The 27,347-nt window shown below is 36.2% G+C and overlaps 3 protein-coding genes across 6 annotated transcripts; 2 read left to right on the top strand and 1 right to left on the bottom strand.

Moving 5' to 3' along the window:
- The first annotated feature begins 1,710 nt into the window (after nucleotides 1-1,710).
- LOC105954634 (beta-galactosidase 13) lies at nucleotides 1,711-7,385 on the top strand. Of its 2 annotated transcripts, none has more exons than XM_088813525.1 (19): nucleotides 1,711-2,061; nucleotides 2,166-2,199; nucleotides 2,357-2,469; nucleotides 2,586-2,652; nucleotides 2,767-2,859; nucleotides 2,950-3,093; nucleotides 3,203-3,297; nucleotides 3,391-3,496; nucleotides 3,651-3,735; nucleotides 3,817-3,935; nucleotides 4,026-4,193; nucleotides 4,271-4,449; nucleotides 4,606-4,715; nucleotides 4,994-5,103; nucleotides 5,206-5,313; nucleotides 5,419-5,523; nucleotides 5,630-5,775; nucleotides 6,378-6,720; nucleotides 7,073-7,385. In XM_088813525.1, exons 3-19 carry the CDS (start codon nucleotides 2,399-2,401, stop codon nucleotides 7,199-7,201), a joined length of 2,178 nt encoding a protein of 725 aa, XP_088669651.1. In that variant the 5' UTR covers nucleotides 1,711-2,061; nucleotides 2,166-2,199; nucleotides 2,357-2,398; the 3' UTR covers nucleotides 7,202-7,385. The 2 variants fall into 2 exon arrangements, with proteins under 2 accessions (XP_088669651.1, XP_012833753.2); XM_012978299.2 differs by having other exon boundaries at nucleotides 2,166-2,261.
- A 1,057-nt stretch (nucleotides 7,386-8,442) lies between these two features.
- KAK (HECT ubiquitin protein ligase family protein KAK) lies at nucleotides 8,443-18,979 on the bottom strand. 3 transcript variants are annotated; one of them, XR_001172553.2, is made up of 18 exons: nucleotides 17,628-18,979; nucleotides 17,378-17,488; nucleotides 17,146-17,262; nucleotides 16,863-17,033; nucleotides 16,631-16,792; nucleotides 16,102-16,353; nucleotides 15,905-16,026; nucleotides 14,427-15,807; nucleotides 13,000-13,134; nucleotides 10,889-12,409; nucleotides 10,559-10,774; nucleotides 10,336-10,440; nucleotides 9,917-9,997; nucleotides 9,766-9,834; nucleotides 9,493-9,621; nucleotides 9,267-9,389; nucleotides 8,941-9,153; nucleotides 8,443-8,711 (listed from the first exon to the last, which is right to left on the bottom strand). XR_001172553.2 is itself a non-coding variant. In XM_012978298.2 (17 exons), the coding sequence occupies exons 1-17, from the start codon at nucleotides 18,504-18,506 to the stop codon at nucleotides 9,088-9,090; spliced, it is 5,640 nt and encodes a 1,879-aa protein (XP_012833752.2). In that variant the 5' UTR covers nucleotides 18,507-18,979; the 3' UTR covers nucleotides 8,799-9,087. The 3 variants fall into 3 exon arrangements, 1 of the variants encoding a protein (XP_012833752.2); XR_001172552.2 differs by having other exon boundaries at nucleotides 9,028-9,153; XM_012978298.2 differs by lacking the exon at nucleotides 8,443-8,711 and having other exon boundaries at nucleotides 8,799-9,153.
- A 1,984-nt stretch (nucleotides 18,980-20,963) lies between these two features.
- Nucleotides 20,964-27,107, top strand: LOC105954632 (myb-related protein 308-like). The gene is made up of 5 exons (XM_088813079.1): nucleotides 20,964-21,140; nucleotides 23,649-23,710; nucleotides 23,852-23,891; nucleotides 24,235-26,271; nucleotides 26,497-27,107. Exons 4-5 carry the CDS (start codon nucleotides 26,009-26,011, stop codon nucleotides 26,975-26,977), a joined length of 744 nt encoding a protein of 247 aa, XP_088669205.1. The 5' UTR covers nucleotides 20,964-21,140; nucleotides 23,649-23,710; nucleotides 23,852-23,891; nucleotides 24,235-26,008; the 3' UTR covers nucleotides 26,978-27,107.
- Nucleotides 27,108-27,347: the final 240 nt, after the last annotated feature.

The raw sequence follows: 27,347 nt of genomic DNA, 5'->3' as shown, positions 1-27,347 counted from the left end.
ATATATATATATATATATATATATATATATATATATATATATATATATATATATATATATATATATATATATCATATTTTATATAAATATCAAAAACTTTAGGGGGGCTAAAAGTAATATTCAAAAAATACAGTGCTAAAATACCTAAAAAAAATAATAATAATCTGGGGGGTCAACAACCCCCCTAGCCCCTTCTAGGGGTGTAAACGAGCCGAGCCGACTCGTGAGCTCGAAGAGCCGGCTCGTAAAAAGCTCGAACTCGAACTCGAGATTTTCGAGCTCGAGCTCGAGCTCGCGAGCTCGAGCTTTCTGATGAGCCGAGCTCGAGCCGGTTTTCAGTTGTTCATGAGCTCGCGAGCCGGCTCGCGAGCCGGATTTATTATTATTTTTTTATTATTATTTTTTATTTTTTATATGTTATTTTTATTTAAATAATGTATAATAATGTAAAATATTATAGAAATAAATACAAATATTAAAAATATATATAATTACAATTTAGTTTTTAGTTTTTATTTTTTTTAAATAATTTTTAATAATAAAATAATAATTAAAAAAATATTTAAAAAAAAAAAAAAAAAAAAAGACAATGGGCTCGAGCTCGAGCTCGAGCTCGACAAAATTGACACGAGCTCGAGCTCGAGCCAAAAAAAGAGGAGCTCGCGAGCTCGAGCTCGACAAAATAAACTCGAGCTCGAGCTCGAGCCAGCCAAAAGAGGCGAGCTCGGCTCGAGCTCGGCTCGTTTACACCCCTAGCCCCTTCTATGTTCCGCCAGTGCCCGTGGTGAGATAGATATAGACGATGAATGTGCCTACATTCGACCCGTGGTGAGATAGATATCACTCCAACGTGTGATCTGACGCAAGACATAATGGAGGATCTACAACCCCATCCATACGTCACGTATAACTTATAAATACGGTCTTCAACCCCAAGGAATAACGACTCTCTCTCTCTCTCTCGATTATTCGTAATACACAATCATTCTTACCATACTATGTATATTTTGTTTCCCTACGGTTCCTACTGTGAGAGTGCTAACGTCAATAATCCCTTCTTCAGCACTCATTTTTAACGTGTGAGTTTCTTCTTATGTGGGCTTTTCTTACTCTAAATCCATTTTCACTTCTTCAATTGTGATTGAGCCATTTAGATTTTAGAGTATATCGTATACTATGTGAAACGTAAGTAACATAACTAACCATCATGTTATTGAGCCATTTAGGCTATATTTTCGCATTTTTCGAAAATATGTTATAATAAGATGGTTGATAAATATCTTTTTTTTTTGGAAAATAAATGGTTAAGGTGTCAAAATATGACATGTCAAATGTTGTAAGCTTTTGAACAACCCAACCTAATCCTTGCCAATAATTTTTTTCACTAATCTTTTTTCTCTATTAACTAATTTATTTAATTAAGAACAATAATTTTCTGAAAATAAAAGATCCAAATGAAATTATATATGGTCATAAATTCACATTTCTGAAAATGTTAATTAATCCCACTAAACCAGCACGACCTCTTAATTTTTTCTCTCATCAATTCAATAAATTTCAACCACAAACTTCCTTAAAAAAAGATACCCTAATAATCAAAGGAACAAGAAAATCGATTTAGAAAATAAAAAATAAAAAATAAACACAAATAATCCGAGAAAAACTCCATGTTGTTTAGTATATATAGATAAAGATGTTTGCATGGAATATGGTCCTAACGCAGATTGTCGGTTCCTCGTCCTCCATTTCGAGAGGAGTGAGGTTCCGTACAATATACAATTGCATGCAAAAACAAAAAGAAAAAGAAAAACAATAAACCCATAATCATATAAGCCAAAAATACAAGTGTTTTTTTTTTTTTTCCCAAAAAAAAAAAAAAAGATGGCGAGCAAAAGAAATATCTTGTTATTTGCCGTGCTCGCTTTACTTGTGGCTAATGCATATGGGAAAGGAAAGAAGAAACAGCCAGTCGTGGCTTACGATAATCGGTCTATTATAATTAACGGAACCAGACAATTACTTTTCTCCGGTTCCATTCATTACCCTCGTAGCACCCCCGAGGTACTTCAAAAAAAATAAAAATCGATCCCTTTATTATTACAATTTTTTTTATCGTAAATCGTGATTTTTTTTTATATATTTATATTTTTTTTTCCGGTGAATAGATGTGGCCTGAACTAATTCGAAAGGCGAAAGAAGGTGGCCTTAACCTAATCCAAACATATGTTTTTTGGAATATTCATGAGCCTGTTCAAGGACAGGTAAATTAAATATATTGCATAATTTATATGTAAATATATATAATATATTTTATAAATTGATAAAATTGTGACACAAAAATTGTTGGTTGTTACAGTACAATTTTGAAGGAAACAATGATTTGGTGAAATTCATAAAAATGATATGGGAGCAAGGTCTGTGGGTAACCCTAAGGGTTGGACCCTATATTGAGGCTGAATGGAATATGGGGTATATACTTCAATTATATATACCAAATTAATTTATGTCAATTTTTTTTTTTATTTTTTTTTTCATTAATTTCAGATAATAATTTTTTATTTTTTTTAAATGATCAATTTATGCAGAGGTTTCCCATACTGGCTAAGAGAGGTCCATAACATCACATTCCGTTCTCACAATGAACCTTTCATGGTAATTAATTAATTAATTATAAATCTAATACCACAAAATATTAATAAATAAATAAATAAAATCTTTTTTTATTTATTTATATATAACTAATTCTAGTTATAAAAATAAATGCAGTTCCACATGAAAAAGTACACAGAAATGGTCATTAATTTGATGAAAAAGGAGAAACTCTTTGCAGATCAAGGAGGCCCCATTATCATGGCACAGGTATATATATATACATCATTTTCGAATTGAAATTACTAATTAAATTAATTTAAATCCTAAATTTATATCTTTGTTAAATTAAATTCCAAGATCGAAAACGAGTACAACAACGTACAAGCAGCGTATAGAGAAGCCGGAAAACATTACGTGAAGTGGGCGGCGGATATGGCCGTCGGTCTATACAGCGGCATCCCGTGGGTGATGTGCAAGCAGAAAGATGCTCCTCAGACAGTAGTAAGTATTTATTTTTTTATTTAATTATTTTTTTTCAATTTTGATATTATAATCTTCTAGTAAATATAATTTATATTTTTTTATTTTTTGTAATTTTAATTATTTATAGATTAGTACATGCAATGGAAGACAATGTGGTGACACTTTTCCAGGTCCAAATGGCCCTGATAAGCCTTCCCTATGGACTGAGAATTGGACTGCTCAGTAAGTTATTAATTATTCCTATAATAATATTATTGCATTTCTTTTTATTTAAAAAAAATTGAAAATTAATGAAAAATCGATGGCGAATTTCAGGTATAGAGTATTCGGTGATTCTCCGTCGCAACGTCCAGCTGAAGATTTAGCATTTTCTGTTGCTAGATTCTTTACAAGAAATGGAACCCTCAACAACTATTACATGGTACTATGAGTGTGTGTGTGTGTGTGTGTGTGTGTGTGTGTGTGTGTGTGTGTGTGTGTGTGTGTGTGTGTGTTTGAATATATATATGTATATATATAAAATATAATCTTCCAAATATTATTAAATAAATAACTAAATAATAATTTTGTTTCAGTACCATGGTGGAACAAATTTTGGTAGAACAAGTTCATCCTTTGTCACAACTCGTTACTACGATGAAGCACCCCTTGATGAATTTGGTACAATAAATTAAAATTTCATTAAACTAAATTCCCCTAATTATATATACAAATTAATACAATTAAATTAAATTAAATTAGGTCTGAAGAGGGAACCTAAATTCGGACATTTGAGAGACCTACACAGGGCTTTAAGATTGAGCAAAAAGCCTTTACTTTGGGGCACCCAAAACGTGCAGAAAATAAGCAAGGATTTAGAGGTAATTAATTAATTAATTAATTAAATTCTATTAAAATAATTACATACATTAAAAGCAATTTTACTATTTATTTTATTTTGATATATATAGATCACAACATATGAGAAACCCGGGACGAAAATATGCGTAGCGTTTCTAACAAACAACAACACGAAGGAACCTGGAACCATCCAATTCCGAGGGGTCGACTACTACATGCCACCGAAATCGATCAGCATTTTGCCCGATTGCAAGACAGTTGTTTACAACACTCAAAGAGTAAGTGTAACAAAAATAAATAAATAATTATTTATTTTATTAATTAATTAATAATTATATTCGATGTCGCGTCGCAGGTCGTCGCGCAACATAGTTCGAGAAACTTCGTCGCATCGAAGAAAGCGAAGATCCACAAATGGGAGATGTACAAAGAAAATATTCCTACATTTAATGATTTGGGTGTGAAGAGCAAATCTCCTAAGGAATTGTATAGGTTGACAAGAGATACCTCAGATTATGCTTGGTACAGCACCAGGTATATATTTACATTTAATTTAATTATTCCAATCTATATCTTAAAATAAATAAATAAAAAAAAAAATATCAATTTCATTTTCATTTTTTTTCCTCAAATTTTCAAAAAAAATGATTTTTTTATTAATTTTTTTTAATGTCGATAATTGTTTGTCAGAATTAATATGGAAAAGCAAGACTTACCGATGCGTGCCGATATTCTTCCGGTACTTCAGATTGCAAGTCTTGGCCATGGTTTGATGGCATTTGTCAACGGCGAATACATAGGTAATGTTATACATTATAATTAACTAGCACGAATTAAAAATACGTATATAAAAAAAAATAAAAAAATCGCATGGTTCGTTCAAGTAGAGTTAGTTTAGTGGTTGCAGCAGAGCGAGCCAACATAGTGTCATGGGGGGGCAATGGCCCCCCTACTATATAGCCATTTTTTTTTTATCTTTCAAGAAATATAGTACGATCGCACATGAACACATTTTAATAACACTAGAAATTACTACAAAAAAATCGAAGTATTTGAAGACGTTGAAATAAATATTTAGGTTTCGAGCACGGTAGTAACATCGAAAAGAGCCTTGTGTTCAAAAAGCCAGTCAATTTGAAGCCCGGAGTTAACGACATCTCATTGTTGGCAATGACAGTCGGTTTTCCGGTAATTTTTCAACTTTTACATATTTTATTTTCCTAAGTAAATATTTTTTATTTTTGCAATAATAAATTAATTATGTCCAAAATAAAATAAATAAAAATGTAGAATAGTGGAGCTTACATGGAGAGAAGATTTGCCGGTCCAAGAGCAATCTCACTTGAAGGTTTAATGTCTGGAAATCTTGACATTACCAAAAACCATTGGAGCCAAGAGGTAATTAATTAATTAATAATAATCTTATTTAAATTAATGATGTCATAATTAATATAGTGTTATTTATTTTTTAAGTAATTGTGCATGTATAAAAATGTGAACTAGGTTGGCGTAAACGGCGAAAAGACGGAATTGTACACGGAAGAAGGGTCGAAGAAAGTGAAATGGGTGCCATCAAATGGGAAACCAAGCGCTGTTACTTGGTATAAGGTAATGAATATAATTTGGTTAAATAATTGATGAGAAATATATATATAGTCTAATAATAATAATAATGATGATTTTTGTTTCATTAAATCTTAATTTAATTCGACAGGCGTATTTTAATGCACCGGAAGGAAACGACCCCGTTGCGATACGAATGACAAGCATGGCTAAAGGGATGATATGGATAAATGGCAATAATATTGGTAGATATTGGGTTTCTTATCTTTCACCCCTTGGAAAGCCTACTCAAGAAGAGTAAGAATTCCTATTTTTTTTTAAATTAAATATACGAGATTCTGTCAATTTCGATCGAAAAGTTTCCGATTTTGGAAAAATGTTTTTCATTCCGAATTTTGAAAATTTTAATTTGCAATTTCTTTTCTTTCGAAATTTTCTAGGCGGGAATTGGAAAATATACGAGATTCTGATTTTCGGGTTGTCCAAAAACAATTCTTTCTATTGCAATTTGTTTTCCGAAAATTACATTGATAATATGAATATTATTATGTATTTTAAATTGTAGAATAAAAATTATTTTCCGATTTTCGCCAATCTCAATCCGAAAAATTCCGATTTTTGCAACATATATGTTTTTTCATTTCAAGTTTCCGATTTTACCAAAAAAACATTATGAACTGTATTAGAAATTTAGAATTAATTTTTCACTTCAAAGAAAATTGAAATTTTTCGATCTCCATTCTAGTTTTATTGGATCCAATGAGCCTTAAAAATTGTCATCAGTTCTCAAAATGAAAACTTTACACTAATTTTGAATTTAATCAAAATATTTATATATATGTATTGAAGTTTTCATTTAAATTCTATGTATTGAAGTTGCATGTAATTGTTTGGATTAGGTACCATATCCCAAGATCATTCTTGAAGGCGAAACGCAACCTGGTGGTGGTGTTCGAGGAGACAGGTGGCGTACCTGAGAAGATCGAAGTCGTGATTGTGAACCGAGACACGATTTGCAGCGTGATTAGCGAGTTTCACCCGCCTCACATTAAGACGTGGGAGAGAAAAGACAACGTGTTTCGCGCCATCGTTGACCCGGTCAAGTCAGCGCAACTCTCGTGCTCCGACAACAAAGTCATCGCCAACGTTGACTTTGTCAGTTTCGGAGATGTCGAGGGTGCCTGCGGCGCCTTCTCGCCTGGCAAATGCGACTCCCCTAAAGCCCGTAAACTTGTCGAAAAGGTAACATATATATTATTTTTCACGGTTTGTTCTACATTATTTAAAACTCGATCAGTCAGAAGTAAACGGGGGATAGAAGTAGTGGAACGGAACTGAAATACGTATTAGATTCTGATTTTTTAACCGTTTTTTTAATTTTTTTAAATACTTTCGAAAATTTCGATTTTGATTTCCAAGATATCACCCTAATAGTATCAATATTATTATGTATTTTATATTTGATATTACATGTCACTAAAATTTTGAAAAAAAAAACGAATTCCGCCGTTTTCAATATGAAAATTCCCGATTTTGGAACAATTTTTCCATTCCAATTTCCAAAATTCCGATTTTTTTTTTTGGTCATGGACAGATGTGCATGGGTAAGAACACGTGCACGGTGCCATTTGAGAGAGAAGTTCTAGTCGACGCGGGCAATGATTCTTGCCCTGACGTGGCGAAGACACTCGCTATTCAAGTTGCATGTGCCCATCCAAAGTGAAGATGATTCAAGTTTCACTTCATTATAATGTTGTTTCTTTTTTCATTTTTTATTTTTCTTTTTATTTCATATTCATACAATTGAGCGGCGTTTTGCATCTGATCGGTTTAATTTTGTTCGACTGTACGCACTTTAGAATTTCTTGCAAGTTCTATTGAATAAAAAATAAAATTAGAGCAAAAAATAGCCTCTCCAGTAGTAATCTGTGCAAGTTCCTTTTCTTCATAAAGATAAAAATTTAAGGAAGTCTTATTTCTTTCCTTTTGATTGCAAATGTTATGTAGCAAAAGAAACCAAAGGAAAATTTGTAATGTCAAATGAGTATTCAACAGTCAATTGACAATTGAGTATATAGGCAAATAGACCGATTAGGTTTGCAAATGAGTTGAGTCGAGTCGGACGCATGGTTGTTGAAACTTGTTTGAACTTTTATCTGAGTCTTTAAAGTTGTGTTTGACCATGGTCAGAACACGAATCGAGTTCAAGCCAAGCTTCTTAACTTATCGAATGAAAATATGAAAAAACATGTTTTGAGTCGTGGTTAGTTATGTAACAAAACGTGCTCAAGCGAGCTTTTAATCAACGATCTCGAATCGAGTGTCGAATAGTTTTGTTTGGTTTCCAGCTCTAAGTTCAGATGTTACCTTATGACTCAAATCCATATGTACAAGCGATGTGGATATTTTATCCACATCATCAAGCTGGAGAAGGAGCCGGAAAAGTGAGCTAAAAAGTAAGAAGATCTCGTGACTTGGAGGCTAAGAAATCAGAAGGGGTCTTCACAAGGGAGTTAAAGAGATTTGGGTGGATAACGAGAAATGCAACCTGCAATTAGGTGATTATTTGCGAGTGTTGAGTGTTAGATCATCATTTTCGTAATATGTAAACCTTCTGATTCTAGTGAGTTGTTCTTGTATGTGCTAACACTCATGTGTCTGTGAATTCTGTAATTGTTGGTTCAATTGTTGTAATAGTTCGTATCGTTTGATTGGTTTCGATTGTTTTGTGGCTTAAATTTACAACTTGTCATCAAATTTGTTTCTCATAAAAAAATAATGTATCTATTAACACAATTGTATAACAGTAGATATGGATTGCACTAAAAGAACTACGTTTCCAATATTTCTAAGAAAATAACTCGACCTTCCAAACTAGCGAGGACAAGTATGTAACTATGAATTCCCGCATATAAGCAAAAGTACAAGAAGTTTCTCCGATGACTATCAAAAAACAAAACAGCATGAATCAATGTTTCATTATCATTATTAAAATGTATAAGTATAACGGAAAAAAGTCACCAGCAAAAAAACAAATATAGAACAAGCAACATACAGGTGACTTGTCTACACAGAACAGAACCCTACAGATGAATAAATTGAGAAAGAGGGAACTATTTGTAAAAATAAAATAAAAACGATTATATTTTTTTTATTTACAAGCCAAGTCCCTCAAGGCAGTAGTTCATATTTCCCCTTCCTCGTCGGTGCTCTAAATCCAATGTTTCATCGACCTGAACCAGTTATAGAAGTAAAGTAGTATTTAGAGCCCATAGAAACAATTGGAAAGATAAATAAATGCACATAGAAGAATACGGAGATTGATGGAAATAAATAAACAGACTCAAATTTAAGATTCATATACAGGGCGGAAAAACTTGTTCGGATGGAGTATGGATAAAAAGTGAAACATAGTTATCCCCGTACGATGCTAACTCGAATATTTTTACATAAATAACTGACCTTAACTATATCAGCAGTTAAAAAGCGCACTAATGGGCTTTGCACCCTTATTAATCATCTAAAATTTGCCACCTTCAACCATCATACCATCAACTTTTTAGTAATAACAATGTTCTTTGAAAGTCCAGCTGGATAGGCAGGAACAATTCATGACAAATCAAACGATCCTTGTCCTTCGCTAATGGCATAGAGTAGTTTCTTGTACATGACTTCCTAAAAAACGAGAAACATATATATATTAGAGCGCCAAATAGCATTTACATTGAAAATCCACAATCGTTTCTGTTGGCACACTTCACTATTTATTTTTAATAATCTCAACTAACCTTGGAGGAATAAGGTGGAAGCTTCAAGTAATTAGCACATGTCATCACACTAGGCAAGTCCTCATCGGCAGATTCTGATGCACCAGTGCCATTATTTGCATGGTTGCTCGTGTTTGACGAATGCTGTTCGATAATGAATAGAGTATTTATTAGGCACGTGCATAATACACACATATATATCGAACGAGGTGAATGTTGATATATAGATCGAGTTCAATTATTATACCTTTCTAACAATAGTCAACTTGGGATTCAGTGCGGCTAGACCACCTGAAGGAAGACGAGGAGCACCAGTAACAAACTGACAGAACGACCGCTGCTGGTCAGGGGTAAATTCACCCATAATCTCAAGAAGCTGCTCACATGAAAATTAACAGGGCAAAAGTAAATACATGAGGAAAATAAATGAAAAAAAGCAGGTGGGCATTTTAAATTATTATCATTTTTATTTATTTTTTATGCCTCCTATGATTTTTGGAGGTATGTAAAGATCGCGTACATAGACAATAGCAGGACTTTTGGATGTATATCCATGATCGAATTTAATGTGGTCAGCAAGCGACTCAGCCTGCACCAGAAAACAAAAAGATGTTAAACCAGGCAAATGCAATAATCAAACATGTTGATCTTCATAAAAAAAGAAACATTACCTTCCACAGTTCTCTGCGACCACATAGCAGATAATCCAACTCATTTGGAGAAAATATTTGTAGAGTTGAGATGTCAAACACCTAAAAAACGTAAGCCATTTAGAATTTTTCACCCTCATATAACTTGTATTCAAAAAATGATCTCAGTTTTTAGCAGCAGAACAGCAATAATCAGATTAAATATCAGTACATATCTAGTATATGTGAAGAAATGAAGTTAGCATTGAGGTAATATACATGTAGCTTGTTGAGATATTTCCATCAAGGGCCTATTTCATTGAGAGACAGCTTTTTGAAAACTGATTTTCGCCAAAAAAAAAAAACTGGCGAATATGTGGTACTATTCAAACATCCCACAAACATAAACAGACATATTATTTGACATCAGAAGTTTATCAAAATCAAACAAAGAAGCAAACCTGATTAAACCCAGATCTAAATGCTTCCATTTGTCGCATGATCCCAGTCCCTACAGTGGCATCAACCACAAGCGAAACATAATCTCCCAAACTACTCATATCCACCTGCAAATTTAAATAGATTAAAACTGTCAATACTGTAAATCTACAAGTCTGGGTTTGAGTGGGGATGTATGTGTGGGGAGAAAACGATAAAACAACAGGAACAGAGAGGTGCGCATACATTTTCATCGCCTGGTTTTAATATATAATCGGGGTACCCAGGAAGAGAGAAATCTAAACAAAGATCTTCAATGGAAGCTCCGCGAAACCGTAGCTCTTCCGGATTGTAGCTTCCTACAGATTCCAAATATTGTTTTCGAAACACAAGCGCTTGCAGTTCTTGCAAAGTAGTCCCAAGTTCCGCATCAAAAGAAATTATATCATGCAAATCCAGCTCCTGCACAAGTAAAATCATGAAGTCTCGTTCAATAAACTTATACAAAAGAAGCTATACCAAAAGTTTCTAAATTCAATTATCTGATTATCCAAACAAACAGTGAGATATGCTTACATGACCAAGGACAAGCTTATAAAAGGCAGATGACAGCGGCAAATCAAGAAGCCTCCCGTCTTGCAGAGCTTTAGCCATAACTCGTCCAAGTAAGCGGTAATACTCAATAGCCTTGGAGAATTGACTTGCAGCACTAGTATCAGCATTGGGGGGCCATGGACAAGGAAACAACCCAAGAGGCGCATGAATAATATCTTTACCACCAGCAGATGCAGAGTTATCGACCTCAATTTCCATGGAGGGTCTACCAAATGACGAACTTGACCTCCATGTTCCCAATCCAACTTTCTGAAGCTCGTGACTTAAAAGAGTGTAGAACTCCAGAGTGGGCCCCAAACCAGACCCAACCTCACCAAAATATTCAACTTCAAGAACAGCTTTCTGGCTAGAGTACATCTCCATAACTTTTGCAGCTGAGTCTAATATCCGGTTCCTCGAAACACGAACTTTCTGGCGTTGTAATCTGCCAACCCTCACCTCTCTTTCACCTAACGATCCATGACCATCGGCACCTTGCTGCTGCTGGAGCCGATTTAATGCACGCGACAATCCAAAAGCAGTTGAATAGAAGTACTGGCGCCTGGTTTCAAAAGGAAACAGAAATGGGCAAGCTTTAGTAAGCTGGTAGCACCATGAAGGAAGAGCTCCACTGCAAAGTGCAAGAGCATCCTGAATCTGTCGAGCCAGTTTTGGTGTAAGCTTTCCATTAATAAAATCCTCTGAAGGAACTTTGACTCCAGTGATAGTGAGTTCATCCAAACTCGAAACTTTTCCCTCGGAAAACTTGTCGGTCACTTGCTCGACTCGCAAACGTGGTGCAAGCTGATTCAGCCCCTCCAATACACGTAATAGTGCTAATATATTATATGTGGGGTTACTCCTTTCCATATCACATGGGAGTTCCCCTTGCAATATGCTATCTAGCAGTGATACATAATGAGCCGATGTATCAGAGGCAGAATTACTCGGAGAACCAGATTTTGCAGACTTGGATGGAGTTGTTGAGCTTACAGTCCCAAGTGGAGACCTCTCACCTTGACCATCTGCTCTCTGATATGTCATAGTGTAGATATCAGACCAAAGCCTGCTTCCATCACTAGCTACAAGATCGCTGCCAGCGAACTGATCATCTTCATCCTCATCCACAACAAGCTGCCTTTGGATTGCCTGATAAATAGTCAAGTGTCTATTAAGCTGCCTTCCTGCTGAGGTAAAAATTAGTCTTGGTGAATCCTTATAGACTGATAAGGGACGCCCCCTCCGATCTCTGTCTTCCCTTACACCTCTATTATTTCCAGATGCAAGCCCAGCCATCGCAGCAGCTGCAAAGGACATTGCACCCTTCGAACCAAAGGAACTGCCACTACGAAACTCAGCAGAACCTTTGCTGCTAGAACTACATACTGGATTGTTATTCGTGTCACTGGGGGCAGGGATAGGAGGTTCTTCTACAGAATCGCCTAACTTAACATCGTGCACCATGCTTGACATGCAAACGGGAAGACTATCATCTTCAAGAACCTGTCAGAAATCAAGACAATGGATATGAGTTGGCAAATGTTCCATGACAAACAAAGATCAATAAATGGAGAAATGCAAACTGTTATTTCCTGTCTCCAGTCAGAAAAACATCACCCTCAGTCAAGAAGAGCCTAACCCCCAATTCGATTACCATTAGTCTCTCAAAAACAAGTTATGTATATCAAGCATAAATTCCTCATACTGACTCCATCTTATACTTACAACAGGGAAACATGCATATCCAAAATACTGGTTGAGTACATCCTTTCCTACATCAAGTTTATGTGTTACATTGACGAAACACTGGGAGACAAACCCCATAGAACAGCTGCTCTACAGTTCCAACATAGTTCTTTTAATGAACTACAAAAATCCTGAATTTCAGGTTCTATTTACATACAGACATTCCTCTGACACATCTAACATTCACAAATCAAAGTTATTTACCAGATTTATTCATGCAGTGTCTTCTCTAAAAATAGAAGTTCGTCCAACACAGAGTATTAAGCCAGATCTCAAGCAAAGGATTTCCCATAAAGAAATTTTAAAAAGAATCTATATAGTTAATCAATGGATGTAAGGCAACATACATCATCATTGTCATCGTCGTCCTCGTCGTCGTCCTCGTCCTCGTCATCTTCATCATCATCATCATCTGATATATCATCATCTTCAATCACTAAAGCATCATCAATTTCTACATGTGACATATCCAACTCTTCATCCTGCAATGTGAAAAAAAACAATACTGAAATCGGTTGTGTACAAACAAACGCATTTGCAAGATGATCATAACAATGACAAAATTGTCACTGTAAAGTAAGTGGTCAACATAATGAGAGCAATGTTATCAAATCACATAAACCCCACCCTAAACTGCACATAAATCAAGTCTAAACACACCAAAATTGAATCGTGCAGAGCAGCGATACAGCCCCAAATCGCACGCAAATCACGTCAAATCTGGCCTGATCGCCCCAACATTGTGATAATCAGGATATATCTTAAGAAAATTGTGATTTAATAAGCAGGGATTAGTATTTCGGGGTTACTCTTTGGAAGAAATTGAAGCATGGAAAGTCAGGAATTACTTTATGGTTTGAAGAATTAGGGAAAAATAGAGAACAGTACTTTAGAATTGTTCTTGAGAACAAATCAGGTTGGGTCAGTCAATTCAACTTGATTTTCAGGTGTGACTCGGAAAGATTTCTATCATGTGTTCCACTTATGTATCGCAATACGCATGATACGATACAATACCTTATCACGTGTTCTCTTATGGAGAGAGAGAGAGAGAGAGTTCCATGTCATATCATATCTGACATACAAAATGAGAATTTGCCTTTTTTCAGATTCTGTCTAATGAGGCACAAGAAAATAAAAGAGATGAGGGAAAGGAAACCCCCAAAAGTAAACACTGCCCTGTGCCCAAAAGCATTATACAAAATATAATCCTTTCAGAATCTTTTTCTGACAGAAAACACAGAACAACACAAAAGGAGTGACATCTAATCACATAAGAGGCATCTCCTTAGGAAGTCATCCTAATAAACAATATAACTGAATCAAGATCGTGCATGTGTCAATTCTGACAGAAAACACAGAACAACACAAAACGAGTGACATCTAAATCACATAAGAGGTATCATCTTAGGAAGTCATCCGAATAAACAATATAACTGAATCAAGATCGTGCATGTTGACACATGCAAGAAACACAAAAGAGGGTGGCGAGGGGGCGAAGCAGAATATCTCGAAATGAGAAGTAAGTTCCAGCAAGTTCGTTCAATATTAATCAAGAATCTGCGAACAAGATCGTTACCTAGTCTACCTGGGCAATGGTGGATCTATGTCTACCTCATCAAAGTAATTTTCAATGGCCTATGTCTAGGTCTATTCTCTTACTTACCCCCACCAAACATTAGCAATTTGCTAACCAGAAGAAAAAAGGGTAAACCAGAAAATTTAAACCAACTCGGTTTTCATCAAGAAAGCTCTAGATATATCAAAACCATACCTCAGAGCTGGTGTCCTCTTCCACTGGCTTCATTTCGTTGTCCTCGTCGAGAGCTGCTCTTCTGCGGGATGCATTTCTAGTCTGGGGTCCCCTTGCCTCTTCCTGGCTAGGCTTCAATACTGCTTTTCCCTTGGCCTTTCCTGAGCTTGAGTTTTTCTCCACCGGAGAATCTTTTTTACCTGAATCACCTATATTTAAAGAAGATCTGGAACGTGTTGAATGACGTCTAGTAGCAGGGGTAGAAGCAGAGGGTGACGAAACACCTGTTCCTACAGGAGTGGCACCAGACTCAGAGTTCCCAGCAGATACTGAAGGCATTTGACCCGACTCACTTCGTTGAACCCTTGGCCAAAGGAAATCCTCAACCGCGGCCAAACTAGCCAACGGATCAATCAATACAACATTTGAAGAGTAATCGCGAAGAGATTTTTCTCCCTGCGCTCGGCAAAGGCGGAGCTTGAATGGATTAGAAAGGGCACTTAGACCAGAGGAAAGACGGGAATTACTACCAGAAGTTCTTGAACCGTGGCTTAGCATAACAGGAAACCGCTCCAACGAGGATAGAGCATTTTGAAGTTTTTCAACCAAAATGCTCATGGGTACTAGACTCCCTTCATCAACACTTGAAGGAAGGGCAACAGACACAAAAGATCTGTATCTTCTGCTGGCTTGCTGTCGAAGCTTAAGGAGATTAGCTTCAGACATTTTCTCCTTTGAAAAATAACCACAAGTGAAATAGTTAAGCAAAGAAGAAACAACTCCACTACCGATAAACTCAAAAGTTGACACCCCATCCCCTCTGCTAAGCTCCTGGAGCATCTCTGTTATCACCTCCACTAAGTGTTCTTCTTTACTCGATGAAAAATCAGTAAACCGAGGGCCAGAAGCTTTTGATTTTCCCTTTGACTTGGTTTTGTGATCATCAATCCCCGCGTTCAACTTCATGCATAGGTTCTTTAACCGGACTAGATCATCTGTAGCGCTAGTTCCAGTGGCCTCAGGATCTGAGGGGAAATACTTCTCTTTAAACGTTTTTGCACATGCACCAACGGCCACCCGTAGACTAGAATTGACTGCCGGGGTTTCAATACTTGGAATTGGGTTTCTAGAGTCCTCAGCAGGATTCGCATCAGAACTAGAATTACCGCCTCGCCGGCGATTACGTCTCGACCGTGATGACGATCCAGTAATAGAATCATTATCCTTCTCATTGCTACTAGTAGATCCAGTTAGTATCAAAGTTTCCACGGCGTGAACAACACCCTCCCTTACAAACATCTTCGAGAAAGTACCAGGAAGCTTTTCCATCAAAATTTCTGCTATTTGAAGGGCTGGCAACAGAACTTGAGGATCTTTCCAAGCTAAAACCCCAGCTAAGAAACTAAACAACAAAAGAGAGTAAGCATATATGTACTGGTTGACTGCTGGCGAGTCAAAAAAACTTAACCAGCAAAACAAAGTGGAGTAATTCCGTATACCTTGAGATGTTTGTGCCATTTATTAAAGATTGGATTCTTTCTGCAGAGCTGAAGTGCATGAGTTTTCCTATAACTGAAAGACACTTGTGACGAACAGCACCATTCACACTGGAGCCATAGATCTGCAAGCAGAACCATGGGAAAATTAAGTATATTTTCATACAAAACAAATATGCTGAGCTATTGTGAAAACTAACCTGGATAAGAACAGGAAGAAGATCCAGCCCAAATTGCTGCAGAAGTTCAGGCTGATCATTTAACAATTTCTCACGAGCTGATACTTCTTGTATATTCCCATTTGAACTTTCTTGCTTGCTGGAGCTGCCTGCATGACCCTTCTTAGCAGATAGTGAACCTCTGATAGACAAAGTACTGCTGGCTGGAAGAGAGATTGTTCCTTGTGGAAGCGGTGGAAGAAGCTCATTTGCCAGGTTCACAATCTCAAAAATCTGATGATATAGAAAGTCATCATATAGCACTGACGATACCAGTGGATTTGAATTTAAGTGGTGCAACATTAATTATAATATTTCTTTCCAACCTAGGAAATCAATTTACACGAAGGCCACAGTGGTAGAAAGGTATAAAACATATATATTTCCGCCAAAAGAAAATAAAAGCATGAAATAGCTTCGCACATGAAGGGAAATGTCAAAACTATTTCTAATTTGTGAAGCTAAGCCTAGAAACTATCTTGAGAGGCTACCTCGGGGAAATGATTCATACCTGCTCTGGGGGTTTACTTAAAGCAGGTGAAACAGACATGCTTGACACAAGACCAGACCCTGATAATATTTCTTTCAGTATGCCACTGATTCCAAGGAGGAGAAGGGACTTTGCTCCTAAAGGAGAGCCATTTGCACATGTGGAAAGAAGCCGGATCAAACCCTGCATTGAGAAAGGTCATACAGTGGCTCCTTGCTCAAAATAACCAACCAAAACTTTGAATTGACCGTACCGTGTAGGTAGAAGTGCTCAGTAAAGCCTGTCCACCTCCAGAATTGCTTGATGAGATCAGGGCAGCAGCTTGTGTGACTAGACCATGGTTACAGAGCTCATCGAGTTTCTCTGGTGATGAAGCAAAAGCTTCGGTGATCCGCGTCAAGCAAATAGATGCAGATTCTAAGACCTATGAATCACAACGAGAATATGACATAATTAGAGAACAGGGAAAGGAGCTGAATCTTTTACTGAAACTACAGTATTAGTTGCCAGAACCATACTGCACTACTATATCTAACCTTGGAATCGTGATACTGCAGGAGATTGGTCAACAAAGGAACAGCTTCCATTACAAAATCAGATGCATCTGTAGGTAGTTTCTTACACATATTCGCAGCAGTCGCTAAGGCCACTCTCTGATGCAGCATTAAACAGAAATTATATTATCGAAAATACAAAGTTGGAGATACTCCGAAAGCTAAGTGAATGACCAATTCAAACAGGACAGCAACTTTTCAACTGTTAACATACCTGAACACCGGTGGAGAAGAAGTCGAGATATGAAAGCACCGCCATAAGTGCACCAGCCCGCAAGCAAGCAGTTGGGTGTTCCTGAGATATCTTCTTCAGGGCTTGCAGTGACTGTTCCAACAAATCAAAATTAAAACTCCGCATAGAAACTAAAAGAACAAAATTTACCATGATACAATAAAAAAAATATCATATAGTCCACTACAATCCCAGCAGGCATTATTAAACTAACAATGATTATCAAGTTCACCTGTTCAGCCAAGTCCATGTACTCTATAGTAAGTAGCCTTGCAACAAAGCAAGAGACGGCACCATAATGCACCACTGCAGCACAAGAGGAGGGCAATACATCAACCAAGTGTGTCAGCGCCCTAGCAGCAAAAAGCATGATATCGGGATTATTCTCATGATTAAGTAATCCCACCAGCACCGGAACAAAAGAATCCACTGAAAATGTACTCAAAGAGTCCTCCGTCCCAATAGAAAGCATCTCACAAAGCTGTGTTAATGCCTCGACTTGCTTCCCTTCCTCACCATCTGCCCTCAAACCGGACAAAATCTTTTTCAGACGGCCACTTTGATGAGAAGATGAAGCCGCACCCATGGCCGAGCTTGGGAGCAAATCATCCAATCCAGCACCCAGCTTTCTCAACAAACCCTGAAGAGCACTACTAGCAGTTGTCAAATTATGGTGCAACATTCCAACTCCACCCTCACTGTCGTTATCATCGTCCTCTCCTTCGTGCGAATCAATGTTCAGCCCTAAGTTCCTCTCTGTTTCTCTATTCCTAATTTCGGGCTCTTTCTCTTTACCCTTATCCGAATTATTACTATCCCTATTGTTGGTATTACTATCAGAGTTCTGGTTCACACTAGGGTTTTTGCCACGGCGGCTGCGGGTGGTGGAAGCAGAGGCGGCGGCTGAGGGTTCCTGGTTGCGGTCCATGGAATTGGATCGAGCGCCGGTGCGAGAGCGAGTGGAGATCGAAGGGGTGGTGTTTGCCGTAGGGGTAGCAGCGGTGGTGGTGGTGGCGGCGGAAAGGCGAGTGCGTTTGTTGGCGCGAGTAGGTGTGCCAGATACCGCTGCTGAGGTGGATGCCTCCGCCCGCTTGCGGCTCCGAGTTTCCATACAAGAGCCCTACAAAACAGAAGAATCGAGTCGCCGATCAATCGGCGATCAGACTGTATCCCGATCCCCAAGTTTCCACCATGTCACAATCAGAAACTTCGGAAAACCCTAACTCCTCCGGAGACGAAAATCAAAATCGAAACCTGGCCAATTCAGCTCAATCAGAAACCCTCGTTCGCCAATACAAAAAAGCTTGCAAATTTGATATCAATTGAAGCGTAACTGTGCAAGGCGGTGGACAACCGAACGGTAATTTCGAGAAATTGTGACCGAATATGGGGGAGAAACGAGGAGGAAGAGGATGATAGAGGGATGATAAAAAGAGATGCAAATTGTAAATAAAATAGACAACCCTAATTGTATGGCTTTATAGTAAATAAAATAAAAAATAAAAAATAAAAACTTGGATGATGTGGACACGGTGCTGCCATTTTATTTTTTTTGCATTATTTTCTTTTCCAACGTAACTTCTTACCTTCCCTTTTCTTGTTGATTAATTGACATATATACATAATAAAATAATTATTAAAAAAATACAATTTAACAAAATATCTCACCATATAAATGAGATATATTTGGGAAAATAATGAGGCGGTGTAATTGAAGGGCAATTAGCTAATAATTTATCACGAGTAATTTTAATATAAATAAAAAACATGTTATATTTTTCTGAAATGTTAAATGTCATTTCAATTTTACTTATGTCGTTTTGACTTCGAACCTAATTTTGATATATTTCTATTTTGATTTTGGCAAAATTCAAAACACGAAAATTGTAGTCCTTTGGGTTAGCTTTCTAATCCAGCTTAAATCCGCTAGATTGGATGTCGTGTGACAAAGTTATGCATGGATGAGTCACAAATTTGAATTTTAGATACCTCAATACATCAAAGTTGTGGGCAGTATCCATTGATTCATGTATATCTTTCTCGTCTGACATCCAATTTTGGTGATTCAAGTTGGATTAGAAACCTAACTCGGAATATTACAAATTCTATTTTTCGGGTTTTGTAAAATTTGGAATTAAAAATAATCAAAATCACGTTTGAAGTCGTAACGGTATTATTAAAGCTCGAACGACATTTATCACATCCCTATATTTTTTTAATAAGCTAGTATTTACAAAAATACCCCTCAACTTTATTGGCTCAAGGTTTCTAAAAATAGTGTGGGCGTTTTAGAAATGTGCATCACGCGTGAAAAGTGTAGAACATAGCACGTCTATGAACATTGTGGATCGCGCCCTTGGTCGAAGTTCACTGTATTAAGTTTACTTCCAAATTTCTACAGTTCTCCGTCAAATTTTAGAAGTTCATCGCCAATTTTCGTAAGCTTTAGAAGAAAATTATATAGATTATTTATGTATGTGCTCATATCTAGTCTTCGTTGTTATTTATTAGAGCTAATATTTTGAATATACATTATGCGCCTTTATTTTATTATTATGTAACAAAAATTAAAGATATTATTTATGTGTGTATACTCCACTTAAGTGAACTTCAATTTACTATACTATACTGTTAAAAAATATTGTAATATGCTTTCATAAACTCAAATTGAATAATAATTATATTTTTTAATAAAATATAATTAAAAAAAACAGAGGCGCAAGGTGTAAGAGATTAGTGAAATCAGCCCAGATCATATTGAGATGCCAGACTTCCGAGTCAATTTGGCCCGTTTATGAAGCGAGCCCATATGGGTTTGGGTTGTACTGGGCCGGACTAGCCAGTTTGATAACTTCAGTTTGCCTACAAATTTAGAGATTTTTAATTTATAAATTGTTTACTTGTATTTCGTAAATAGAATACCATAAAGCACACAATATGTATTTTATGTACATACTTGCGAACAATTACCTAATTATGTCATATTCGTTTTGACGGTGATGGAAATTTGCATCTTCACCATCGCACACACGTCCCGACACGTACAATCTTTCACGCGCAGCTAAATACTGAATAACCATCGAATTTGGATATGTACCCGACACTTTTCTGCCACATCAATATCAAGAAGCTCATTCAGAATCTCATATTCTTGAGTGCAATAACAAAGAACTAATGATTATGATGGCAACAACATCCTAGCACTTTAATCAAATGTAGATACGTTAAATTTTTCAAACCACGAACATAGAGTTAAAATGGGTAACAATGTAGAGATGGCTCAGCTACAAGCCCGAAAATGGGTTAGAAGTTGAACATGACGTGTTCGATTTTTTTATTGTAATTTTGGGAAAATTCAGACAGATGCTTATAAACTATAATTGTATACTTTTTTTTTTTTTTTTTTTTTAATACTATAATTGTATACTTGTTAGTATATGAAAATAGCAAAATGAATTTACGAGCTAAAACCCCCGATTCACAAATATTGGACTTGATTTATGTATATTGACTTATCTTATTGACCCCGGTAATTCCTCTTATTTACATTCAACTCCTCTTTTATTTTGTTGCCGTTCATAACTCGTGTGATTACTGATAACAGGGTTTAGTAGCACTTTCTGCGAGCGTCAATGGCGAATCCTATCGACCACAGAGAAATCGAGAAAAGCTTCGCCGCTAACTTGCTCTTGCTCCTCTCATATATCTCTTCTAGGAACTGCGCTCCGATCGTCCTTCTATTAACGTATCTCTCTTCTCTCTCTCTCTAGAATTTAGCAAAATCGTTTATATCAAACAATTTACTGAAGTTCGAACAATTGCATTGTACACATTAAATTGATTTTAATAGCATGATCGTATGATTCGAACAGGAAAAATTGCAGGCATAACTGAGTCGACCCGATATGGGGAGATTTTCCCTGTTAGGGGTTACTCTTCGTAGTTGATTTAATGCATTTTCGTGCTCAAAAAATTACAGCGCTGGGATCAATGTATTTAAATTCACTATTCAGATGCGTTAAATGTATTTTTTCGTTTGATTTATCAACTCGTATATATTTCTGATCAGCTTCACTTTAGCATTTAATGGCATGTAGCTTAGAATCTGTGCCTTCATTTAGGCTAAAATATTACTGAGTACTCCACATAGCTCTGAGTATTATTACTAAACTGTTCAATTAAATTGTATTTTCTGTTCATTACTGATTTGTCGTTAGTTCGCAGATCTGATACTTATTCTTCTCTGCTTGATTCACTCTATTTGACTAATGGTAGTTGGCTACGTGTTTTTTGATCGATCATTGGAGCGTAGTTCTTAGAGTGGTACAATTTATGTGGTCGTAGAATTTAGGTTAGTTGCATGTTGAGTTAGACTTAGTTGTAATAGATGCTATGATTTGTATCAGTTGAAAATGGACGCATGATAAATATTTAAAACGTTCGTTTGGTGTCGTATGCAGAACAGGCGAGTTCTAAATGTTTTAATACATGAAGTCTTCTATCTATTGACGAAATACAGAGCATGGATTACTGGTCATGATTAATTAGTAGAATGTCGAGGATTTTCTGTCAAAGCTTGGATTACGTAATACATTACACTTCGAATTTGGATATTAGCTTCATCCTCTTGCTTGTTAAGAATATCATAAATCAAAGAGAACTGGTGTTCAAACTTTTTAGGCAAAAATGATAGTTTAGATTATCCGGACACTTTTGATCTTTCAAGATGATCTTAAAAAAGTCATTCCTAACCGAGGCTGACGAGTTTCACTTGTTTTGTATCTTGGCCTAGTGAACTTCTCCGATAAATTTAAAAATAAATTGTCTGTCCTGTTTAGACCATTTTGAAGTTGAGAAAATTTTGATGAACATATCAATTTGTGAATTTTCTTTTTTATAGGCGTATTTACATTTCGATTAGAGATTTGATGTTTCTGTTCTGTATTCTTCAGTTTTCCACGCTTTAACTTTTTTCTGGGAAATGGGAAAGTAAAGGAACTGAGGGTGAAACAACATTAACTGAAGTCGGTGTTCTTGAACCTTCTAGGAATACAACATGTTTGATACTATGATGAAATCGAATAATGCATGTCCTTTACAGGAATTTTGCTTTATTGATTTTAACTTTCGTGTGGCTAAGTTTCTCGTATGCAGATTTATTAGTCTAATATTTATTTTGTATCCCCAAAATCAATAGCCAAGTTAATTTCTGGCTTACGAATGCTTTGGTTGAAAATGTGAGCGTGTTAGGGTGTAGATCCAACAGTATCTTCCTACTAGAAAGTAAAATTAAATCCTTCAATTGAAAAGTTTATATATACAATATGTTAGTATTTTATCTATCCTGGAAATTCTTTGTAACATTGGGTAATACTAGTACAGTGGGTTTGATTGGGACTTGATAGATTAAGAGCTGCACGATGAAGTTAAATAACAATGTAATAAAGCCTAATTGAAAGCTATTCAGGATATGTTCCGTTTCTTTTTGGGAATCTGCTGGGAATATCGGCCCTTTAAGTTCATTTGCTAAGTGTAGATATTTTGTGGCTTCCGTAAAGACTAAAGCCTCGTTTGATTGGTAAGAGAAACCATGATTAATTAAAGAATTTGGTCTTTGATTAGTGCAATACTTTTTTCGTACCGACCGCAACTATGGAAATAATGAGTTCTCTTATCTTGGTTTATCGAGAGATTGTGTATTGGATCACGCAAGATTACACAATTTTATCTTGGGAACCGACCGAGGAGGGGCTTAATTTTTAGTTTTGGCTGGTTTATTACTAAACTCCTTTAGTGTATAGCACATGTGTAGACAACATACTGGTTCTCCACGCGCCAACTAATTAGAAATTATGGAGAAAATATTGTATAAACTTATTGGCTCGCTTCGGGGGTCACGAATATTAGTAAATTGCTGGAATAGAATGGAATTTAGTTTGGCCCTATGATTGATAACTCTACACAGATAATTCTTTATTTAATGAAATCCACAACACAAGGGTGGGACCATTTTTTCTTAAAGAAGATGTTTGCTTGTCTTAAACTAACCGATCTGGATTGCATAACATGGGGATCATGGACAATACCTAAATTATTGAGTTTCTCCTCCTTCGTAGATCCATGCATGTACATTTGTTTATACTCCCCCCTCGTGACAATTATTGATCTCTCGATTTTTTTAATTTTTCTTTTACCAGTTTCCACCTAAATATTTCTGAATATCTAACCATCTGTCTTTTCGACTCTTCTGCAGGTAATTCAACTTCCAACGTTTCTTTCGCTGCCATATGTTAAATGTGATTTTCTCCTAAAGTGGTAATTGTCCGAAACAACGTTTTTTAAATTTATTCGATGGCTCTTTATCGATTATCGAAAATCTAACATTGTTCGTATGTGCGATTATCCAAAAAAATAAGTGACAGTTGTTTTATTTATTTTTTTTGTTTTGCTGAGTAGAAGGAGCTCACATGGGAGAGGAAAAAGACCCCCAAAAGAGGTAGGTAAGAGTTCTTCTTAGGACAGCCCCACAAGTTTTGTTTCTGTCTGTGTACCTAAGCACATGATATCCACGAGCTCATGAGTTGGCTTAATCCCAGATTATTTCCTACCCAATTAAACATGTCATTTGAGCTGCTTAACCAATCCTAATACATTTAAAAAAAATAATCAGTATTATTTAAATTACCCTTTCTTTTTCTGGCTGTTTCGTCGTCTTTTTTTTTCACCTTATGGATTCGATTACTTGTTTTTTTATTACACTAGAGTTTTGAAATTAATTGAAGTTATTATTTGTTTTAATTGAAGGACTTAAACATAACAGTGTTCTCCTTCTCTGACAGGTTGTTCCCCCCTTTTTTAAATTTGTTGGGGGTTGAAGAGAAGATAATGTTGGGATGGAAAATGGATATTACGAAACTGCCCCTTACATCAAAGTGGAGCCATTTTCTTTGGGACCATGACATTCTTGCAAAATAAAATAAATAAAAAGGTAACAAGGTAGGTAAAACACATGATATGGAATCACACAACACAAGTGGACCTCTCTCTCTCTCTCTCTCTCTCTCTCTCTCTCTCTCTCTCTCTCTCATGTCTTAAACCATCAGTACCAAATTTTTTGATTGATAGGTAGATTTAATGATCTTGATTTCATGGGCACAAGTTGTTATGGATAAATATGTGGTGGTGGGTGAAGAATCATGCATATGCAATGGATGGTTATAACAAATATATCAATCTACCCTACCTTCATCCCTAAACTTGCACTATAATCTTAACAAAATAATAATATAATATTAAGGTTTGGGGAGAGAGAAAAATAATAATAGGGTAAATTACGGACACCTCCCTGAGGTATGGTCAAATTACATAAAAACCCCTCTTGTTTGGGTATATACAACCACCCCTCAACTATGAATCGTCTTACACGTGTCCACCCTTGCGGTATGGTCAAAAAACTGCACGAGTACAAACTAGAGAACATTTCACGAAATCTAGAAGATTATGTTGAATTTGCCACCATAAGGGTGGACGTGTGAAAATACTCATAGTTGAATGGTGGTTGTAATTACTCAAATAAGAGGGGGTCTTTCGTAATTTACCCATAATAATAATAATAGTAAATTAAGGTAAACCAAAGCCCACATACAACTACACCCACACTAATATCTTCTTTTTTGCCCTCAACCTCCAACCATTCTAGAAGCCTTTTATATCTGTATGACATATTTTGCATGTTGGAGCACCAAATAGAAATTAAAGTACAACCACCACCACTTCTAGTGTTTATGCTCATGATTATAATTAATTAATTAATTAATCTCTGCTTAATTAATCTCTAAATCAAAATAATAAATGATTATGTTATGTCTCATCAAAGAAAAAACCCATATATGATATAACTTCTTTTCTCTGCATGTGTGTTCTGTGCATGGAGAATAACTTGATTGAGCTTATTACAAAATATTAAGTACACTAATTACTTGGTTAGGGGACTAATGACTTATTAATAGAAGGTGGTTCAGATCAGAGTTTGATTAAACTTGTCTTGCTGTAATTTAATATCTCACTTTATACCTACCTGCAGGTTTGCATTTAGTTTTTTTTTTTTTTAATAATATAATCTTTACTTAAATCACAATATCACATTTAGTTACACCTCACAATTATTTAATTTGTAGTAAATGATGATGCTGACCAAGAGCTTATTTATTATTGCCACCAGCCACTCTCTCTAACCTGTCTCACCAACTCACATCTAGAAGCTCTCTCTCTCTCTCTCTCTCTCTCTTCTCTCTCTATCTCTCTCTCTCTCTCTCTCTCTCTCTCTCTCTCTCTCTCTCTCATCTCTCTCTCTCACACACACACACAGAAACACACACCACACACACTAGAGTCAAAAAGCTTATATACTGTATATATATATGTATAACCCCACAACAAGTCCTTAAAGGAAGGACTTGATGCTGATCAAGAATCACCACCAAAGGCTATAATCTTTTATATTGTACCACCCCTCCCAAAAACCATTCCCAAAAGAAGAAACACCACATAGAAAAAAGTGCCCGGAAAATTATATACCCAAACAGAAGGAAAGACAAGAATTAAACATTAATAATGGGGAGGTCTCCTTGCTGTGAGAAAGCTCACACAAACAAAGGCGCGTGGACTAAGGAGGAAGACGACCGCCTCGTTTCCTACATACGCGCACACGGCGAGGGATGCTGGCGGTCCCTCCCCAAGGCCGCCGGCCTCCTCCGCTGCGGCAAGAGCTGCCGCCTCCGCTGGATCAACTACTTGCGGCCCGATCTCAAGAGAGGCAACTTCACACAAGATGAAGATGAACTCATTATCAAACTCCACAGCCTTCTTGGCAATAAGTAAGTTTATATATATCATAATTCATCATACATAAAATTTATGTATATATATATATTAGCAAATTACTCCCTAAAAATGCGCAATTTAAGCGTTCGTGCGCTAAAAAATGCTAATATTTATAACACGAGGTTTTTCTTTTTGGCTTAAATGCAATAATTTCGACATATATGATGATATATATTAATTTGTATGTGAATATTAATTAATTTAATTGATTTATGTAGATGGTCTTTGATAGCTGGAAGATTACCTGGAAGAACAGACAACGAGATAAAGAATTATTGGAATACTCATATAAGAAGAAAGCTTACGAGCCGGGGAATCGATCCCTCGACTCATAGGCCGATCAACGAGCCTAAACTATCAGCACCAGCAATAGCGATAGCTCCGAAAACCATTTCTTTTTCCGGTAGAAATTCCAACGAAGAGGAAGAAAAAAAAATTATAATAAAAACCGAAAACGATCAGATTTGGAACAGCCCAATCACGGAAAAATGCCCGGATTTGAATCTTGATCTCAGAATCAGCCCTCCTTCTCAGAATCAAGAACCGTCGTTGAAGATTATCGTGTGCTTTGCATGTAGCATTGGTTTGCAGAACAGTAAAGAGTGCAGTTGTAGTAATGGCGGGAAAATCAGTTCTGGATATGATTTTCTTGGGTTGAAAACTGGAGTTTTGGACTACAGAAGCTTGCAGATGAAGTGATGAATCTATTTTTTTTTCTTTTATATTTTTCTTCTTCTAATATATAATTGTTTAAATATTTCTTTGTTACTTACAGTTGAATAAGTTTGATCTTTGATAGCAATATAGCAGGAGTACAAAATTATGACCATTTATTGCGCATTTTCTTTATTATTGTTGCAGAAATGAATTATGGTTTGCAAATTGATGTCTGAAGTGAAAATTGCTGTTTTTGTCAGAAAAGTTGTTGTAAGATAATAAAGATCGATCAACAAAAGAAAGTCATTCAACTTGTGGTTGTTTAACTCCTCTTGTTTGGTACACAAAAGTAACATGATCATGTCCAGTGGTCCATATTTTCATTAATTTTCGAACTATTTTTCTTTCTTGG

The sequence above is a fragment of the Erythranthe guttata genome, chromosome 14 (genome assembly GCF_056151865.1).
Source record: "Erythranthe guttata isolate IM_541 chromosome 14, IM_541, whole genome shotgun sequence".
In the NCBI taxonomy this organism is placed as follows: domain Eukaryota; kingdom Viridiplantae; phylum Streptophyta; class Magnoliopsida; order Lamiales; family Phrymaceae; genus Erythranthe; species Erythranthe guttata.
The sequence above is the reverse complement of the archived record's forward strand: the minus strand, read 5'-3'. Positions and strand labels throughout refer to the sequence as shown.

Excerpts from the sequence above, each read along its gene's own strand:
- LOC105954634 (XM_012978299.2), top strand. The coding sequence starts at position 1,882 with ATGGCGAGCAAAAGAAATATCTTGTTATTTGCCGTGCTCGCTTTACTT. Across the intron at positions 5,776-6,377 it reads GGAAAGCCTACTCAAGAAGA|GTACCATATCCCAAGATCAT; the intron begins GTAAGAATTCCT and ends TGTTTGGATTAG. Across the intron at positions 6,721-7,072 it reads CCCGTAAACTTGTCGAAAAG|ATGTGCATGGGTAAGAACAC; the intron begins GTAACATATATA and ends GGTCATGGACAG.
- KAK (XM_012978298.2), bottom strand. The coding sequence starts at position 18,506 with ATGGAAACTCGGAGCCGCAAGCGGGCGGAGGCATCCACCTCAGCAGCG. Across the intron at positions 16,793-16,862 it reads TGAGCACTTCTACCTACACG|GGTTTGATCCGGCTTCTTTC; the intron begins GTACGGTCAATT and ends TTCTCAATGCAG. Across the intron at positions 15,808-15,904 it reads AATGGCACAAACATCTCAAG|TTTCTTAGCTGGGGTTTTAG; the intron begins GTATACGGAATT and ends TTTGTTGTTTAG.
- LOC105954632 (XM_088813079.1), top strand. The coding sequence starts at position 26,009 with ATGGGGAGGTCTCCTTGCTGTGAGAAAGCTCACACAAACAAAGGCGCG. Across the intron at positions 26,272-26,496 it reads CACAGCCTTCTTGGCAATAA|ATGGTCTTTGATAGCTGGAA; the intron begins GTAAGTTTATAT and ends TGATTTATGTAG.